This window comes from Molothrus aeneus, chromosome 9 (assembly GCF_037042795.1).
Source record: "Molothrus aeneus isolate 106 chromosome 9, BPBGC_Maene_1.0, whole genome shotgun sequence".
Taxonomy (NCBI): domain Eukaryota; kingdom Metazoa; phylum Chordata; class Aves; order Passeriformes; family Icteridae; genus Molothrus; species Molothrus aeneus.
In genome coordinates, this window is record NC_089654.1 from 1143580 (window position 1) to 1159314 (window position 15735).

General features: G+C 46.9%; 1 protein-coding gene across 4 annotated transcripts in view; it reads left to right on the forward strand.

Moving 5' to 3' along the window:
* The window catches only part of LRRC7 (leucine rich repeat containing 7), a 107292-nt gene that overhangs the window by 73992 nt on the left and 17565 nt on the right, over positions 1-15735 (forward strand). For all 4 annotated transcript variants that reach the window (XM_066555364.1, XM_066555361.1, XM_066555362.1 and 1 more), the window contains exons 14-19: positions 2059-2158; positions 3922-4046; positions 6900-7100; positions 12454-12565; positions 12770-12950; positions 13838-15518. In XM_066555364.1, coding sequence (XP_066411461.1) covers positions 2059-2158; positions 3922-4046; positions 6900-7100; positions 12454-12565; positions 12770-12950; positions 13838-15518 — 2400 coding nt within the window. The remainder of the gene's footprint in view (positions 1-2058; positions 2159-3921; positions 4047-6899; positions 7101-12453; positions 12566-12769; positions 12951-13837; positions 15519-15735) is intronic.

A 15735-nucleotide genomic window follows, 5' to 3' on the forward strand; every position in this document is an offset into this window, starting at 1 on the left:
TGAAGTAGAAATTCAAGATGTTGGTCCCCAAACTCATTATCCTGTTCCCACCCTGTGCTCCATCTGCTCCTCTACCCTTGGCTTCCTCTTCCCTTTTCCCACCCATTCTCCCATCCCTTCACATCTTCAGCTCCACTGCAGTCAGGGAGAGTTCAAACAAGTCAAAGCTGCATGAGGAGTCTGGGTCTTGCTTTGGAGAAAACTCATTTTTCTGCGCCTTTGAAATCTGAGGGAGCCCTTCTTTGTTCCAGGACTCTGGTTTACAGCAGATATTCTTTGGGATTCTATTTTAAACTGAATTATGCAACAGGAACCCTGAGAAATGCAACGGTTCCAGCAGCAGCTGAGCCCTAAAATAAGTCTGAAATGTACATTTACTTTTAGACCCAAGCCAAAAATGTGAAAGCTGGAGGGGGGGGGAGTAATAGAAAATTATGATTAAATTTTAATGTGTTAAATGAGGATTCTTGGGGCTTTTGCTTTTAAAAATTTGCATTTTAAAAAATAACATTGCCTGGCTGTGCAGCCCAGGCACAGAACACCCCCAGCCCTTTAAATATACAACATTTTCCAGCATTTTGACTTTCCTGTGGCTCAGCAAGGATTGATCTCCACACTCTGGGCTGTGACAATCACTCCCGAATCAGAGTGACTTTGGGTAGAGCAAAACCATGATCAAACATCTGCAGCTGCAGTCAAATCCAGCAGGAATTCCCAGGGAATGCTCCTTGGGAATTCTGCTGTGCCCTGCACCAGGTTTACTCCCAGGTGAACTGTCAGCCACCGGCATTTATTCCTCATCGTTAATTAACTCTTCATTAGGCCTGGCTTGAAACGCATGCCCAGGTGTGTTGAAGCGGGCAGTGCCAGGTGTGCTCCCCGCTCCTTTTCCCCTGGAGCAGCGGGCAGGAGTGCCCGTGTCCCCATGGCTGGGAATGCCAGGAATTGCAGGGAGGGCGCAGGAGGCTCCGCTCTCCTCCGGCCCACAGGGAGGCTGAAATTCCTGCAGAGCAGCCTGGGGCTCCCTGGGCAGGGGGAGCTGGACCTGCCCAGCTGCCAGCAGTCCATGGATGGGTTCCCATTCTGGTGGTGGTGGTGGTGGTGGTGGTGGTATTAATAATATTGTTGGTGGTGTTATCCTATTATTGTTGTTCTTGTTGTTATTATTGTTGACATTATTGTTATAATTTATTGTTGTTGTTGTTATTATTATTGCTATTATCATTATCCCATTATTATCACATTATTATTGTTGTTGGGGGTTTTTTTGTTATTATTGTTGATATTATTATTGTTGTTATCATTATCCCATTATTATTGTTGTTGTTATTTTCACATTATTATTGTTATTATTATCAGTAGTAATAATAATAATAATTCTGGCTGTTCTGGTTGTTCTGGCTGTTCTTGTTGTTGTAATTATTGTTATTATTCTTATTATTGATTATATTATTATTGTTATTATTATTACTACCATTATCATTATCCCGTTATTATTGTTGTTGTTACCTCGTTATTATTATTATTATTATTATTATTATTATTATTATTATTATTATTATTATTATTATTATTATTATTACTACTACTACTACTACTATTATTATTCTGGTTGTTCTGGCTGTTCTTGTTGTTATTATTGTTACTATTGATGATATTGTTATTGTTGTTGTTATTATTGCTATTATCATTATCCCGTTATTATTGTTGTTGTCACATTATTATTATTATTATTATTATTATTATTATTATTATTATTATTATTATTATTATTATTATTATTATTATTATTATTATTATTATTGCTGCTGCTGCTACTACTACTACTACTGCTGCTGCTGCTGCTATTATTGTGGTTGTTCTGGCTGTTCTTGTTGTTCTTGTTGTCATTGTTGTTGTTGTTATTGTAGTCATTGTTGTAAGTATTGTTGTTAATGTTGTTGTTCTCGTTGTTGCTGTCGTTGCCGTTGTTGTTGTAGTCATTGTTGTAATTATTGTTGTTGATGTTGTTGTCCTTGCTGTCCCTGCTCTCCTCACCGTGTGCTCCCTCTCCCGCAGTCCAAGGCCCTGATCCCGCTGCAGACGGAGGCGCACCCCGAGACCAAGCAGCGCGTGCTCACCAACTACATGTTCCCGCAGCAGCCGCGCAGTGACGAAGGTAAAGCCCCAGGTGGGGCTCAGCCCTGCCCCACTGACACCCCCGGCCACGGGCACATCCCCGGCCTGGCCCACGCGGATGAACCCTGGCATTCCCCGGGTCAGAGTGACGTTTCTGATTGACACCTTCAGATTTGCACTTTCAGACTGACGTTTCTGATTGACACCTTCAGATTTGCACTTTCAGACTGATGTTTCTGATTGACACCTTCAGATTTGCACTTTCAGACTGACGTTTCTGATTGACACTTTCAGATTTACACTTCAGACTGACGTTTCTGATTGACACCTTCAGATTTGCACTTTCAGACTGATATTTTCCGATTGACACCTTCAGATTTGCACTTCCAGACTGACGTTTCTGATTGACACCTTCAGATTTGCACTTTCAGTGTGATATTTTCTGATTGACACGTCCAGATTTGCACTTTCAGACTGACATTTCTGATTGACACTTCCAGATTTGCACTTTCAGACTGATATTTTCTGATTTACACCTTCAGATTTGCACTTTCAGTCTGCTAATTTCTGATTTATGTTTTCACATTGACATTTTCTGATTTACGATTTCAGACTGACATTTTCTGATTTAAAATTTCAGGCTGACTTTCACATTGACATTTTCAGATGTCAAAACTTTCAGATTTACCCTTTCAAACTGACATTTCTGATTTACACTTTCAGATTTACACTTTCAGTCTGATATTTTCTGATTTACACCTTCAGATTTGCACTTTCAGTCTGCTAATTTCTGATTTATGTTTTCACACTGACATCTTCTGATCGGCACTTTCAGATTTACGTTTTCACGTTGACATTTTCAGATTTACGATTTCAGATTGACATTTTCTGATTTACACTTTCAGACTGACATTTTCTTATTTAAAATTTCAGGCTGACTTTCTCGTTGACATTTTCAGATGTCAAAACTTTCAGATTTACACTTTCAGACTGATATTTTCTGATTTAAAATTTCAGATTCATACTTTCAGATTGACGCTCCCTGATTTACATTTTCACATTGACATTTTTTGATTCACAATTTCAGACCGACCTTTTCTGATTCACAGTTTCACGTTGACATTTTCTGATTTACGTTTTCAGACTGACATTTTCTGATTTAGAATTTCATACTGACATTCTCTGATTCACATTTTCACATTAACATTCTCTGATTTACATTTTCACACTGATGTTTTCCGATTTACGTTTTTCAGAGTGACATTTTCTGATTCACATTTTCAGACTGACGTTTTCTGATTCAAAATTTCAGATGGACGTTTTCTGATTTACACTTTCGGACTGATGTTCTCTGATTTACAATTTCTCACTGACATTCTCTGATTTACACTTTCAGACTGACATTTTCTGATTTGCAATTTCGCACTGACGTTTCCTGAACCTCTTTTGTTTTCAGAGAGGCTTTGCAGGAGCAGTCAGAGCCCAGCTCTGGGTGTGCACAGCCCAGGAATTGCTGGCTCCAGGCAGGAGCTGGGAATGCCCAGCTCCATGGTGTGGGGGCTCAGGGCTCCCAGACTTGGCTGGATTGAGGCTTTGCTCCACTAAATTCCCATTTTCACACTGCCCCTCTGCTCCAGGGCTGCCCCAAGCCCTGGTGCTGCTTCCCACCACTCTCATCCCACTTTTATTCACGACCCTGGAGTGGTTTCTCAGTTCCCCCTCGAGTTTCCAAACAATCACCCAGGTGAGCAAGCAGGAAAATCCGTTTGGCTCATTCCCAGCTCCCTTTCCCATTCCCTGCAGATTTCCAGTCAGACAGTGACAGCTTTAACCCCACTCTGTGGGAGGAGCAGAGGCAGCAGAGAATGACTGTGGCCTTTGAGTTTGAGGACAAGAAGGAAGAGGAGGAGAATCCAGGGAAAGTCAAGGTGAGTGCTGCTGGATTTATTCTGGGATTCACTTATTGTGAATGGGCAGGCTGCAATATGCCGGTCCTGAATTGAGCTGGGTTTGGGTTTGAATGTCAGATTCCTGCTCTGTCCCAAAGGGAATTGAGACAGAATTACTGTCCAACTTTATTTACAGATTATATATATTTACATATTATATATACTTGCATATTATATTATATTGTATTGTATTATATTATATTATATTAATTCTATTCTATTCTGTCATGATTATATTTTTACAGAATTACTGTCCAACTTTTTTTATTTCCAGATTCTATATATTTACATATCATGTTATGTTATGTTATGTTATGTTATATGTTATGTTATGTTATATTTCTGCAGAATTACTGTCCAACCACTGCTTTTTCAGGAATATTTGAATCCCATAGGGGATCCGATATTCCCCTCAAAGCAGAAGTCAACAAGGGCTTTGCAGCCTCGTGGAATGTGCAGTGGAGAGGGCATCACCTGTAAAAAATTAGGTTCAAAGCATGAACTTCCTCCCCCAGTTTTGTGAAATTAATGTCACTGCAGAGTTCTCCATCAATCCCTCAATCAGCTGCATTGTCAGGAGGATATTTTCAAACCTGTCAGCCTTTACATGGCATGGAAATCTCTCTTTCTTGAATAATATCAAGGAATTATCCCACACTTCAACCCTGTAGATTTCTAACTGTGGTAGAACACCCAGGGTAAAATGTAGGGTCAGAGATAAAATCATCTGAGGAGTTTAAATCGGATTTTACTTCTCAAATTAACAGTTCTCTTGACAATAGCATTTTAACACCCCATTCTAAACTTGGTGGAAATTCTTAATTTTTCTTTCCACTATTTTTCCCAGTTGGAAATTTCTCTCCAGCTCCTGTGCCCAGAGCTAATGGCCTCTTCTGCTTTAGTGAAACAGAAAATGAAGCCAAAAGCAGCCTTCACCTCACAATAAATAGATTAAAGTGGAATTTTACCCTGGATGAATTGCAGGTTTATGGGTCACGCATGGAAAACATCATCTGGGAAAGTTTTCTGTTGTCCCACAACTTTTATCAGAATTTCCCCTGGGGGTGACATGGCTGGAGGTTTCAACATGTACATTTTTATCAGTTCCACCAGAGCTTTAAGGGATAAATTTAAATAAATATAAATTCTCAACAGGCAGTAACCACCAACTCTGCAGCATTTCATAACAGCAGAAGAAATTTTCACTTTGCGTCTCTCATCAAACTGAACTTTCAGCCAGACCGATGTTAAAATAGATTTGATAATTGGGATTGTTCAATAGCTTTTTTCCATCAATGATTTTGAACTCTGAAAATTCTCTCCTCGGGGTGAGGCTTCTTTTGATGTAGCCCTGGAAAGGGATTGGCAGGGAGTACAGATTTCCCCTGGGATGGGGAATGTGGATCTGTCAGGGAGAGATCTGCATCCCACTGCTGTCCCCCAGCACCAGAGCTGCAGGATAGTTTGGCTGTTTGATATTAACACTCCCAGGGAGGTGAATCTCCCGCTGCAATCCCAGTTTGGGGTTGTCTGTCTCATCCCAGCCTCCAGTGCCTCCTCCCTGCTGGAGTTCCTGAGGATTTGCTCCGTGCCTTGCCCTCAAGCCATGGCCTGAGCTCTGGGAGACACCAAGTGCCTCATTAGGTCACCCCTGAACACGGTTTCATTCAGCCAAAATTGAAGCAGAGCTTTTAGTGCTGCTTTCCAGACTTGATCTGTCCTTTTTCTGTTGGAATTCTTTATTAAAAGTGACATCCCACTCACAGATTTTAACGTTTTCTGTTCTACCCCCTGACGTTTATTCTCTCCTGGTTCGGATCTGGATGCCAGCACTTGACACAGTTTTATTTACCAAATCAATCATGCTTTTGCCTCTGAAATATTCCTATGGACAGACCATTTCCAGCTAAATCCAAAACTGTGCTTTTCCTTCTCGTTGGGAATTTAAATCCTGCAGCTCTGGCAGGGAGCTATTCAAACCAGCTCACCTACACCACCAGATAGAAGCTGCTGAGTGCTTGTCCTGGTTTAGGGCAAATTTGGGAGTGAACCCTAAAGGGGTTCCTCTAGAAAAGCAGATTCAATTGGCCTCTCCTCCAACCAGTTCAGGAGAAAATACCTTTTTAGAGAAAAGTGGAGAAAAACTGTTTATGAAACAATAAAACAGTAAAACCTAAACAATATTAAACTCCAGATCCTTTATCACCAGCAGGAATTTGAAGTTTCCCAGCCTCATCACCCTGAGACGCTCTGGGAAAGTTGGGAAGTTCAGATTAGTGGGGTTTTTCAGGAAATCTGTGTGTCTGTCAGTCAGTCAGAGCTCAGTCAGGCCTCGGGCACTCCCTGGAGAGCTCTGGGTCTGTGAGAGAAGAGAAAGAGCCACAGACACCCAGCATCATGTGTGTGAGCATCATCCATCTCCAGCAGGCAATGGCTCCCAGAGGATCAGCTCTGCTCTCAGCTGCCATCCATAATTCACATTAATTGAGTACAGGAGCGTGGCTGAATTAATTCTGCATTTACAGCAGGGTTGTTTGGGAGGGCGTGATGGGATGTGTCAGCAAAGTGCAGAGCTACCAACACCCTCCCAGGGGCTTGCAGGGAACCATTCCATCCCTTTCTTTATGGCACTGGCATTGCATTCCATGCTGACAAAGAGGGAATGAGCAAATTTCAGTCCTGACCTCCTCAAACTCCCCAGACAGATCAACCAAACCTTGAGGAAAGCGCCCTCAGCCCAGAACCGCAACCAGGCTTTCCTTTGCGCTCTGCTTCCATCCTGCATTCCTGCCTCCATTCCTAACTCTGCCTCCTCCTTCCCCGGCTGCTCAGGTGGAGATAAACCTCAAGCGTTACCCCACGCCCTACCCCGAGGATCTGAAGAACATGGTGAAGTCAGTGCAGAACCTGGTGAGCAAACCCAGCCTGGGCGTGCGGCCCGAGAACGCGGCCCCCGCCGCCAGCACCGACCCCACGGGCAAGGACAAGTACGAGCACAAGTGGCCCCTGACCCCCAAGGAGATCTCCGTGGAGGTACTGGCAAGCACCCTTGCTCCTCTCCAGAATTCCAGACGGTGTTTTTTGTGGTTTTGGGGCCCCAAAGGATGTTTTGATCCGCCGCGAACCTCAGGTCGTTGTCGGGGATGCTCAGCTTCCGCAGGGCCTGGCAGTTGAACAGTTTCTGTTCCGGGGGTTCCAGGGGGAGAAGGAATAAATCCATTTGGGATCCTTACTGACACACAACCAGCACAAACCCCCCCTGGCCACAGCAGAATTCCACCCTCCCAGGGGGATTTTTGGGAAGGCATTCCCATGGTTGACGGGGATTGTGGTATCTGCTGGGTCCCCAGGATGAAGGAGGAAATGATGAATCTGACTCCATGTTCTTAGAAGGCTCATTTACTATTTTATATAAAAGAATGCTATCCTAAAACTATACTAAAGAATAGAGAAAGGATCCTCACAGAAGGCTTAACAAGATACTAATGAAAAACTCGTGACTCTCCTCAGAGTCCGACACAGCCTGACCGTGATTGGTCATTAAGTGACAACAATTCACATGTTGGATAAACAATCTCCAACCACATTCCAAAGCAGCAAAACACAGGAGAAGCAAATGAGATAATGTTGTTTTCCTTTTCCTCTGAGGCTTCTCAGTTTCCCAGGAGAAAATCCTGGGCAAAGGGATTTTTTCAGAAAATATCACGTGACATTCCACCTGTAAAGTTTTATGTTGAGCTGCTGGGTTGCATTCAGGTTTAGATTGAGCTGCTGAGTTTCATCCAGTTTTAGACTGAGTTGCTGTTTTTCCCAATGCTGCTGAATTTTTGGGTTGAGATCTCCCCAGATGGGAACTTTGCTGTGGATTTCTCCCAGCACCCTGTTCAATTTCAAAGATGTGAGGTTGGCACGTAACAGGAGGGTGGGCCCAGGTACCATTTCCATCCCATCCCATTTAACCTGTTAGAGACTCCTTGGGCCTGTCTGGCCCTGTGTGCCAGGAGGTTCTGCCCTTGGGACTATTGCCAGGAGCAGGAATCCAATTAACCCTGCCCAGAGTTAATGAAGGCAGCAGGAGAGCTCCTTCCAGTGCAGGGAGAAGCCCTGGATGCTGTGAGCTGCAGAATCCAGGTCTTCCTGGAGTGTTTGCCGAGCACAGGGACAAATTCAACCCCAGGATTAATCCCCAAAAGGTGAATTCCTAAATTCTGCAGCACTGCTGGAGCTTGGTTCTCTTACCCCACCAAATGAGGGGAATCCCTTCCCATGGGAGCTGAAAAGCTTTTGGAGAGGTCTGCAGGAATGCCAGCATTCCTGAAAGCCTTTGCAAAGCTTTAATGCTGAAAAGAAATAAATGAGGAAAAGTATTTTCCTTCTTTTTCACTCCTTTGTCATCTGAACATTGTGATAAATTCCTTGTCCTTGAAATGTCCCTGTCTGTAGCCAGTCCTGAGGGCAGGAATTGTTCTCCCTCAGATTTCTATGTCTTTGGCACAAATATTACACATTCAGCTGTAGCTGCTCTCTCAGTGCTGTGTTTTATTTGCAGTCAAACATTTTCATTCCTTAAAAAAATAACCCCCCCAAAGTTTTCTCTTCAAGCTGGCTTCAGAAGACTTCAACTCTAGGCACGATTTCAATTAGGACTAAAATATTGAAGTTAAATATTTAATTTCAACTAAAATAGCTAAGTTAAATCACTCATGTTTCCATCTAAATCTGAAATCTTCAATTCCACCACGATTCCTTTTTACTCATTAAATTCTCACTGTGTAAATCTGGTCCTTGAACCAGCTGGTGACTCAGGCCACCAGTCTTGACATTCTGCTCTTGTTGCTGAATATACAGAATTTATTTTGCATTACCTATCATTTGAACTTGAGTATTCTCAACAGCTTTCTGTGGGTTTTCATTATCCCTACGTGTTTCCTCCTGGAATTTGATCCATGTGGCCTGGCAGAGGTTTTAGGTGTTTGGTCTCGTGGCTGTGGCTGGTGATGTGGCCTCCAGAAACCAGTGGTTTGTTATTATTTGTTAAAATAATGTTATTTTTTTCAATGAAAACACAAACATCCCAGAGAGCTGAGCCCCAGCAGGGTCCTGGGAATGCAGCCCCAGGGAGGAGGAGATGGCAGTGACACCACAAACGTGGGGTGCAGCTGGGGACACATCCCTGGGGCTGTGTGGATGCAGGGACCTCACAGAACTCTGCAGGAAGAGCTGAACTGCTGCAGCCAGAGCCTGGGGTGACTCCTGAAGTGCCACTAAAAAATGGGAGTGCAGTTCCCTCCCTGCACAGCTGGGAGCTCCCCCTGTTCCCAGCAGAGATGCGATTTCAGCTCCTGAGCTGTGATGGGGGAACTTTTCCAGATTTTAATTTCCCTGGGATGGAGTCAAGAGGGGTAGCACAACTATTCCAGCAGCTGAAGGAAAGAAAAGGGATGATCTGGTCCTTCCCAGACATCAGGAGGGGTTTTCAGCTCCAATCAGGGTGGTGCAGATACATTTCCCTCTCCTTGGCTTCCTGCACCAGGATAAAGCACACGGGAAGTGTAGGCAGAGTGTGAATGGATTTGTGAACAATATTGGCCTGATTTCAGTTGTAACCCATTAAATAAAACATAATTAAGCTCCATTTGCTTTGCAGATAATTAGCAGACAAACTCAAGCCTCGAGTTAAAGTGCACTTTGAAATTGCAGGTGTGTTGTGATGTAGCTAAAGGCTGAAGGCAGTTTCTGATCCCAGGTAATTGAATTTCAGGTGCACTGCTCACTTTTCATCCTCAGATAAGCTGGTTTCTGATCTCTTTTGGCTTTTCCTGCAATTAATTTGCACGTGTCTCTTCAGAAACTGTTTCTAAATAATGAAAGGGAGCATCTGGAATGAGGAGCTGCATGTCAAATCCACTGTACATCCTTCACCTCCATTCACAATAAGCAAACAATGTCTTGATTAATCATCAATTAAAACGAACCTCTTCATCATTCTAATTCTTTCTGGAAGATGTGAGTTTTGGCCAAAGAGGAGTCTGGGATTATTCAGGGAGTTGTGCTGCCTTTCTATGAGAAACAATGAGGAGTATCAAAATCAGCAAGTCAGGTCTTTACACTTCCTGTTCTCGATGGGTTTGCATTGAGAATATCCCACATTTCCTCTGCCTCATCCCTTCCCACAGCCCTGGGCTGCTCCAGGCAGATTCCAGGAGTCTGAGCATTCCAAACATTCTGTCCCTCTGGATTATAATTTAATTTAATGTTTATAATATAATGTTCTTATGTCCTCAGCCTGAATATTTGGTGACATTTCTCTTGCCAGTTGTTTTAATGGTTTGTACCAGGTATTTTCTCCTCACCACAGTTTCTCTGCCCTCTTCCTGCATCCTTCCCCAGTTAATCCTGAGGAATGAATCCTGAGGAATAAATCCTGAGGAATAATCTCCAGGCACCTACTCAACACAATTGCATTTATCTCTTCCCTTTCTCCTTGCAATTTTTTTCCTATTAGTGACCTTTTTGTTCTTCACCTTGTAAGAAAAAGGCCCTCTTAAAGAGAGTGGAATTAAGTGGAATATGATTTGGGGTTTTTCACATTGTCATTGCAGATTCACAAATGCCAGAGTCGTTCTTTCAAAAGTGCATTGGTTTTTGTTGGATAGCTGGGCTGGGGGATGAAAAGAAAAGGAAAATCATATAAAATAGGGAACTTCATGCAGCTGAAGTTCACCATCTTGTCAAAAATGGAACTGCTGGGTCTTCCTCTCTTCCAGCAAGGGGGGGGGCAGTTTAAGCTTAAAACTCCTGGAAGTTTCATGGCGCAATATTGGGATTCCAGGTCCAAGCTAAAGAAACCAAAGAACCCCCCAAGAGCCCCCAGCCTGACCGTGAGCTCAGCCCAAAATCACCTCTGGAGGCCCCGGGCAGGGAGGACAGAGCCCAAGGCTCAGAGGTACAGGCACACCTGGTCACACCTGGGCTGCTCAGGTGGAGAACTTCACCTTCTGCACTGCTCTGCACCCGCACTGCCCCCAGCTCTGAGCTCCCACAGAGCCCAAGGCTCAGAGGTACAGGCACACCTGGTCACACCTGGGCTGCTCAGGTGGAGAACTTCACCCTCTGCACTGCTCTGCACCCGCACTGCCCCCAGCTCTGGGCTCCCACCAGCTGATCCCACCGCACTGGGAAAGGGCACTGGGCACCTGTGGAGCACCAGGGGAATCCTCTGCATGGGGAAGGGAGAGCTGGGTCACTCCATGTGGAAATCACCATGGAACTGCCTTAAATGTTAGCCCTGAGGGCATTAATTAAACTGAGGATGGCTCTATCTGAGAAGGTCCTGCCTCCAGTGGAACATCAGGCACAGAGGGTTTGAAATAGCTCTGGTGCAAACAGAACTAAATTCTCCAAGGATAAATCACGTGGCAAATTCTTCTACAAATCTCTGTCACTACAAAAGGTATTTAATGGCAGTAAAGCCCTGAAAGTTTCCTCCTTGTAAGTGGAAACAAGAAAATGTTTTAAACCTTGTAGCATTAAACATTCTAGCAATGCAGATTTGGTTTGGGTACTCCAGTTTAAATTGTTTCTCTAATTATTACATCTCTCCCTCTGGCCTTCCCTCTCCAAACTCACTGGAGAACCTTTACAACCTGTCAGGGTACAGAGACCCTCCTGTGTCACCCCTCCCTGTCTCCCCATCCTCCTCCTCTCTGAGCTTTCTGCAGGGATGAGAAAAGCCCCAAAATTCCCATTGGTGCCTTCATTCCCTCCTAGCCACCCTAAGGGCCTAACTGTCCTAATTTAAAATTTCTCTTTCTAAGAACGAGTCCCACTTTCCTCCCCCAGTTTAACTGGGGTTATTTTCAGCACACGTCCCATTGCAGGGCCTGTGTGAAGGTCAGGTGTGCTGAACCCTCAGGCAGAAGTTTATTAAATCCAAATAATTTTAATTTAGCCACAAACTCCTCAGAGACAAAGCCATTTTAATTAAGTACAGCTCCAGGGACAGCTGAATCTCTGGAAGGACTCACCAGAAATAACTGAGCAAGGAATCCTCCCTCTGAAATACCAATTGTTTACACTCAATTAGTGTTTGTTTCTTTCAGCTGGCAGCATTTTTGGTGACCTTGACTCCCTCAAAAATGTTTACATGGCCTTGATGTGTCTTGCAAGTTCCATCTGGTTTGCCCACATTTCCATAACGAGCACATCACCCTAATTCTGAGGAGGATTAATTAGAACTTTCTGCTGACAAATTAGAACTTCCTGCACTGCCCGTCTGGTGGGTTTGGGGTGTTTGAGCGATCACAAGGAGAAGACTGTGAACTGTTTGCTGCAGGTTGAAGTGTTGCTGTTCCCTGTGCTCACTCTGCCCTGTTGTGTCCCTCAGGATGCCTTTGGACATCCTGCCAGCGAGATGAGGATAGGGGAGCTCCGTCCTTCCATGCCCGAGACGCCGCTCTACCCCCCCAAACTCGTCCTGCTGGGTAAAGACAAGAAAGGTACTGATGGATTTGCAGCCTTTGAGATGAAACCTTGTGATGGGGATGTGCCACCCCTGCTTGTAAACCATAGGCCGTGGACATTTGTGCACGAATCAGTAGAACCCAATGCAATGCATTAATAGATCTAAGTTAAAAATGTGTTTTTGTGGTGTTCCGTTCCCGAGTGCCGCCCCTGAAAGCGTTTGCTGTGTTTTGTTTCAGAGTCGACAGATGAGTCTGAAGCAGATAAGATCCATTGTCTGAATAACAGCGTTTCCTCAGGCACTTACTCAGACTATTCCCCTTCCCAGGCTTCCTCAGGGTCCTCCAACGCGCACGTAAAAATGGGCTCCCTGCAGACCACGGCTAAAGAAGCAGTGAATAACTCTTTGTGGGGGAACAGGTGTGACATCTTTCCTGACACAGCTTTTGTTTCCCTTTTGTCCTCTCTGGGCCCTCAGAGCGACCCCGTTAGGGCGTTTGGATTTAAAAATCCACGTTTTTGTCCCACGTTGGCTGTGCAGAGATGGCCACTCTCCATATTCCACAATCCCACAGCTGGTGGGTTCCGCTCTGTGCCATCTCCAGGCATTAAAGCTCCTAGAGGTGGAGCTGCAGCTGTTGGTGTCCCATTATTGCTGTCCCATCTCCCTCTGCCCTGGACCTCCAAAAAGGTTCTTGGAGAGCCATAACCTGCACTGGAAACATTCCAGGACCAGCCTGTCCTGTGGGTGCCTGCCCTAAATCGCCTCATGTTGTTCCCTCCACAGCTCTGCCCCTTAAAGAGCTGGATGGGAACAGGCAAGAAAACTGCCTCTGTTTGTGTCTCTGGTTAAAGAGTGGGGGAAACCTTCTGCTGCACTCATCCGTTATTATTACAGCAGGAAAGTCTGTTCAGCAGGATTTCTGGGAACACAACATGGAGCCAGCCAGGCCTTTGAGTGACTTCTTAGCTTCTCCATGCGTGTCCTGACAGAGCCTGTGCTCCGGGGCAGAAACCTGCTGCCACCGTTCCCGTGCCAGTGGCACAGCATCCATGGAGTTCCCAACAGCTTGAGAGTAGCTCAGGCAGTGCTAAAAACACCGAGGGGGCAGGTTTGATTCCTGGACTCAGTGATCCTTGTGGGGCCCTTCCAGCTGGGAATATTCCGTGCTAAGCATCCCCGGAGTCTCCCGGCGCGATCCCAAAGCCAGAGCTGGGAGAAAGCCGAGCTGCTTTCCAAGGACGATGAGCGCTGGCGTGCCGGGACAGAGGACATTTGATCTTGTTCCCCTCTCTTGTCTTTGCAGGCTGGCCCAGTCGTTCCCACAGCCCCTGGAGACCAAGCCATTGCTGAGCCAGCGGGAAGCGGCTCCGGCCGGGAACGTCCCGGCGCGCCCGGAGCGGCGCCCGCTGAGCGACGCCTTTGCTGACAGCTGGAACGACGGCTCCCACTACGACAACACGGGATTCGTGGCCGAGGAGAGCGCGGCAGAGAACGCCGGCACCAACCCCCTGCTCAGCACCAAATCCAGGAGCTCCTCCGCCCACGGGCGCCGGCCGCTGATCCGGCAGGACAGGATCGTGGGGATCCCCCTGGAGCTGGAGCAGCCCGCGCTCAGAAACACACACGACTCTGAAGTGCCTCCTCCCAACCCTTGGCAAAATTGGACCAGAACCCCCAGTCCTTTTGAAGACAGGACAGCTTTTCCTTCCAAACTGGAAAGCACCCCCAACACCAGCCCTTTGCCCGAGCGGAAAGATCACGTCAAGGAGTCTCCCGAAATGACAAGCACTTTCACTCCAGGAATTCCGTGGGAATACCACGACGCCAACGCTAACAGGAGCCTCACAAACGTCTATTCCCATGTGCACTGTCGCCCGGACCCTTCCAAAAACGTCATCTCCATCAGCAAGAGCACGGAGCGGCTCTCCCCGATGATGAGGGATTTAAAAACAAACAAGTTTAAGAAGTCGCAGAGCATCGACGAGATCGACATCGGTGCGTACAAGGTGTACAACATCCCCCTGGAAAACTATGCATCCGGGAACGACACCGTGGGCCCCCACGAGAGGGTGGACAAGCTGCTGGGCCCGGAGCACGGCGTGCTGAGCATGTCCCGCAGCCAGTCCGTGCCCATGCTGGACGACGAGCTGCTGACCTACGGCAGCGTCAAGGTGCAGCCGCAGCACAAGGCGTCGGTCACCAAGAAGGTTTATCAGTTCGACCAAAGCTTCAACCCCCAGGGCGCCGTGGAGCTCCCGGCCGACAAGCGGCTCCTGCCGCCCTTCCAGCTCAACGCCGAGTACCTGCCCCAGCCGGCCAAGAGCCTGCCCCAGGAGCTGGTGAGCCCGCGGGGCTACCGCGGCTACGCACCCGTGGAGCCCATGTTCTCCTTCTCGCAGCCCTCGGTGGGCGAGGAGCCGGCGGCCGCCCCGTTCCCCGGCCCGGCCGCGCGCCCCGGCTTCCTGCGCAGGGCGGATTCTCTGGTCAGCTCGGCGGAGATGTCGGTGTTCCGCAGGGTGGGCGAGCCCCAGGAGCTGCCCCCCGGGGCGGACAGGTACGGCCGGGCCCCGTTCCGCGGCGCCCCGGAGCGCCAGGGCAGCATGGCCGTGCCCGAGGCCCAGTTCCTCAAGCGCAACGGGCGCTACGAAGACGAGCACCCTTCCTACCAGGAAGTGAAAGCCCAGACTGGGAGCTTCCCAGTTAAAAACCTCACGCAAAGGAGGCCCCTGTCGGCACGAAGCTACAGCACAGAGAGCTACGGCACGGCCCAAACGCGGCCAGTCTCAGCGAGGCCCACCATGGCAGCTCTGCTGGAAAAGATTCCGTCAGACTATAACTTGGGTAACTATGGCGACAAGCCTTCCGATAGCAGTGATATAAAGCCGAGGCCTCCCCCTGGGAAGGGAAATGAGAGCTGTGCTAAAATGCCCGCTGACTGGAGACAACAGCTACTTAGACATATAGAAGCTAGAAGGTTAGACAGGGTATGTTTGGCATTTCTCTGCAATTAATGCCTTTAGTTGTGTGTTTCGCTCTGTCAAACGATTTGCACGTGCAGTGGTGACCACCAGAATTCCCAGGGATGAAATTCCTGCCGTGGTGTCAGAGGGACTGGCCCGCCGAGGGCCCTGGGGGTGCTCAGCTGGAGTGAGGGACCCCAGAAAATCCAGAGGCTCCTCACTGATGATGCCCCTCGGGACA